The sequence below is a fragment of the Camelina sativa genome, chromosome 7, assembly GCF_000633955.1.
Source record: "Camelina sativa cultivar DH55 chromosome 7, Cs, whole genome shotgun sequence".
Lineage (NCBI taxonomy): Eukaryota > Viridiplantae > Streptophyta > Magnoliopsida > Brassicales > Brassicaceae > Camelina > Camelina sativa.
This window is the reverse complement of record NC_025691.1, coordinates 29,046,711-29,049,879: the sequence shown is the minus strand read 5'-3', so window position 1 is coordinate 29,049,879 and position 3,169 is coordinate 29,046,711. Positions and strand designations below refer to the sequence as shown.

General features: G+C 34.8%; 1 protein-coding gene across 1 annotated transcript in view; it reads left to right on the top strand.

Annotated features, from left to right (window-relative positions):
- The window catches only part of LOC104703162 (LRR receptor-like serine/threonine-protein kinase ERECTA), a 7,441-nt gene continuing 4,290 nt past the window's right edge, over positions 19–3,169 (top strand). Inside the window, exons 1-15 of the mRNA XM_010419119.2 lie at positions 19–202; positions 615–753; positions 862–933; positions 1,041–1,112; positions 1,201–1,272; positions 1,361–1,432; positions 1,531–1,602; positions 1,681–1,752; positions 1,963–2,034; positions 2,123–2,165; positions 2,412–2,437; positions 2,537–2,608; positions 2,694–2,765; positions 2,919–2,990; positions 3,084–3,155. Of these exons, the coding sequence (XP_010417421.1) occupies positions 121–202; positions 615–753; positions 862–933; positions 1,041–1,112; positions 1,201–1,272; positions 1,361–1,432; positions 1,531–1,602; positions 1,681–1,752; positions 1,963–2,034; positions 2,123–2,165; positions 2,412–2,437; positions 2,537–2,608; positions 2,694–2,765; positions 2,919–2,990; positions 3,084–3,155 (1,082 nt within the window). The 5' untranslated portion in view covers positions 19–120. The remainder of the gene's footprint in view (positions 203–614; positions 754–861; positions 934–1,040; positions 1,113–1,200; positions 1,273–1,360; positions 1,433–1,530; positions 1,603–1,680; positions 1,753–1,962; positions 2,035–2,122; positions 2,166–2,411; positions 2,438–2,536; positions 2,609–2,693; positions 2,766–2,918; positions 2,991–3,083; positions 3,156–3,169) is intronic.

Sequence of the window (3,169 nt, the reverse complement as noted above, 5' to 3'; positions counted from 1 at the left end):
AAAAAAAAAAAAAAAAAAAATCTAAAAACATCATATTTGAGTGGAGACTTGAAAAGCTTTTAGACAGTGTAGCATAAAACGCAGTCGTTTTAAGGCTGTGGATAGTGAGTGGTGAGAAAAATGGCTCTGTTTGGAGATATTGCTCTTCTGGGTTTTCTCATCTGTTTGAGCTTTGGGAGTACTGCTGTGAATTCAGATGAGGGTATGTTTTTTCATACTGATGCATGTTTCTTTCTTAAAAGAGGCTCAAGATTTCTTCTTTAGTTTTTTGAGCTAGGCAATGAATTGTTTCTTTTTTTTTTTTTTAAGTTGAAGAAACTAAAAATGAGATTTTTATTTGATTTTGAAACTTCTGTGGTGAAAATGAGATCTGGGTACTTGTTATTTACTTCTGTTTTTTCTTTTCTTTTTGTAATGGTTTTTTTTTTTGACTTTGTGGGTCTAATTTAAAGAAATCTAAAGAAGCTTTGAATAAATTAGGGTTTTGAGTTTTTTTCTTTTGTTTTCTTGGAAGTTGAATTTTTAAGGCCTTTTTATAATTTTTTCTTCTCAAGAACTGACAAATATTTGTTTTTGTTGTTTATGTGCGTGTGTTAATAAAATATAAATTAAAGGAGCAACGTTGCTGGAGATTAAGAAGTCGTTCAAAGATGTGAACAATGTTCTTTATGACTGGACAGCTTCACCTTCTTCGGATTATTGTGTCTGGAGAGGTGTCTCTTGTGAAAATGTCACCTTCAATGTTGTTGCTCTGTAAGTTTCACCATCCCCCCTTTTTTTTTTTTAATAAAAGAGATTTTTTTTTTCGTGTTCTTGTGAGAAAAAAGTTGTAATTTGTTTTGTGTGTTGTATGTTTTTTAGTAATTTGTCAGATTTGAATCTTGATGGAGAAATCTCACCTGCTATTGGAGATCTTAAGAGCCTCTTATCCATGTAACAGTTTCAAAAAATTACTGTAGCATAACATTAAATTATCTACTTTTGTGTAACGCTGTGCTAATTAGTAATTACTTTGTCTTCTGTTTTTTTCTCTAAAGCAGTGATCTTAAAGGTAATCGCTTGTCCGGGCAAATCCCTGATGAGATTGGAGACTGTTCCTCTTTGCAAAACTTGTAAGAACAGTGATATAGGTGTTACTACCATTAATTTTGTTCTTGGAAGTACAGAGGATGAAGTGTGTTCATGTTGTTTTTTATTTAGGGACTTGTCTTTCAATGAATTAAGTGGAGACATACCGTTTTCGATTTCGAAGTTAAAGCAACTTGAGAAACTGTAAGTAGCTGTTTATTCTCCTACCAGTCTTCATATGTCATTGCTAAATATAACTCACCATGTGAATATAAATTCTACTTTTTGCCAGGATTCTGAAGAATAACCAATTGATAGGACCGATCCCTTCAACGCTTTCTCAGATTCCAAACCTGAAGATTCTGTATGTTGCCTCTGATGCTTACATGTGTAGTAGTAGTACTTTTAGCTATATTAGATGATCAAAATGTGAAATTTCGATTGTTTGTGAAAAAATTCCAGGGACCTGGCACAGAATAAACTCAGTGGTGAGATACCAAGACTTATATACTGGAATGAAGTTCTTCAGTATCTGTAAGTGTCAATGTTTTTGAAGTCTGTTAATGTCTCTCTTTCATTGCCTTGTATTGATTTTTGTAATATGATGAGCAGTGGGTTGCGAGGAAACAACTTGGTTGGTAACATTTCTCCAGATTTGTGTCAGCTGACTGGTCTTTGGTATTTGTGAGTCTATGAACATCTTCTTGCGCATCTGAATAGTATGATGAGTTCTTTTTTCAGTATGATTNTCACCTGCTATTGGAGATCTTAAGAGCCTCTTATCCATGTAACAGTTTCAAAAAATTACTGTAGCATAACATTAAATTATCTACTTTTGTGTAACGCTGTGCTAATTAGTAATTACTTTGTCTTCTGTTTTTTTCTCTAAAGCAGTGATCTTAAAGGTAATCGCTTGTCCGGGCAAATCCCTGATGAGATTGGAGACTGTTCCTCTTTGCAAAACTTGTAAGAACAGTGATATAGGTGTTACTACCATTAATTTTGTTCTTGGAAGTACAGAGGATGAAGTGTGTTCATGTTGTTTTTTATTTAGGGACTTGTCTTTCAATGAATTAAGTGGAGACATACCGTTTTCGATTTCGAAGTTAAAGCAACTTGAGAAACTGTAAGTAGCTGTTNTCTCTCTCTCTCTCTCTCTCTCTCTCTCTCTCTCTCTCTCTCTCTCTCTCTTTCTGGTACTATACATCCTTACTGCAGTATAGCTAGTTGGGAAAAGCTACNATTGATAGGACCGATCCCTTCAACGCTTTCTCAGATTCCAAACCTGAAGATTCTGTATGTTGCCTCTGATGCTTACATGTGTANGTGAGATCCCTTTCGACATCGGCTTTCTGCAAGTTGCAACATTGTTAGTCCTCGCCTCTCTACCGATCTGCACAAATATTTTGCTTTCAAATTATGGCTAGCCTTTTGTTTTGTTTTAATAAACATCACTTGATCATCTTAGATCATTGCAAGGCAATCAGCTTTCTGGGAAGATTCCATCAGTGATTGGTCTCATGCAAGCTCTTGCAGTGTTGTAAGTACTTTTCTTCTAATCAACCAAGCTACTTATAACATTTTCATGAACCTAAAAGGTTCCATTTTGGTTTTTTCTTTTACAGAGATTTAAGTGGCAACTTGTTGAGTGGACCTATTCCTCCGATTCTGGGAAATCTGACTTTCACTGAGAAATTGTAATTTTTACCGGCATACTCTCTTCATTAGTAGTAGAAGTTCAATTTTAGAAAATGAAAGTCTAATGACTCATTAGAGTTTAGTTTTCAATTTGAAGTCTGTGATTCATACCCTGTAAATGATAGTGATTATCATTTTGGCTTTATCTCTAGGTATTTGCACAGTAACAAGCTGACTGGTTCGATTCCACCTGAGCTTGGAAACATGTCAAAACTCCATTACCTGTACGACCAACCTTTTCCTTAAGTTATCTTTCCCACACATTATATTATGAACTTTTGTATAGTCATCAACAATTTGTACAATATTTTGTGCAGGGAGCTCAACGATAATCATCTTACAGGTCATATACCACCGGAGCTTGGAAAGCTTACTGACTTGTTTGATCTGTAAGTAGTTCTCC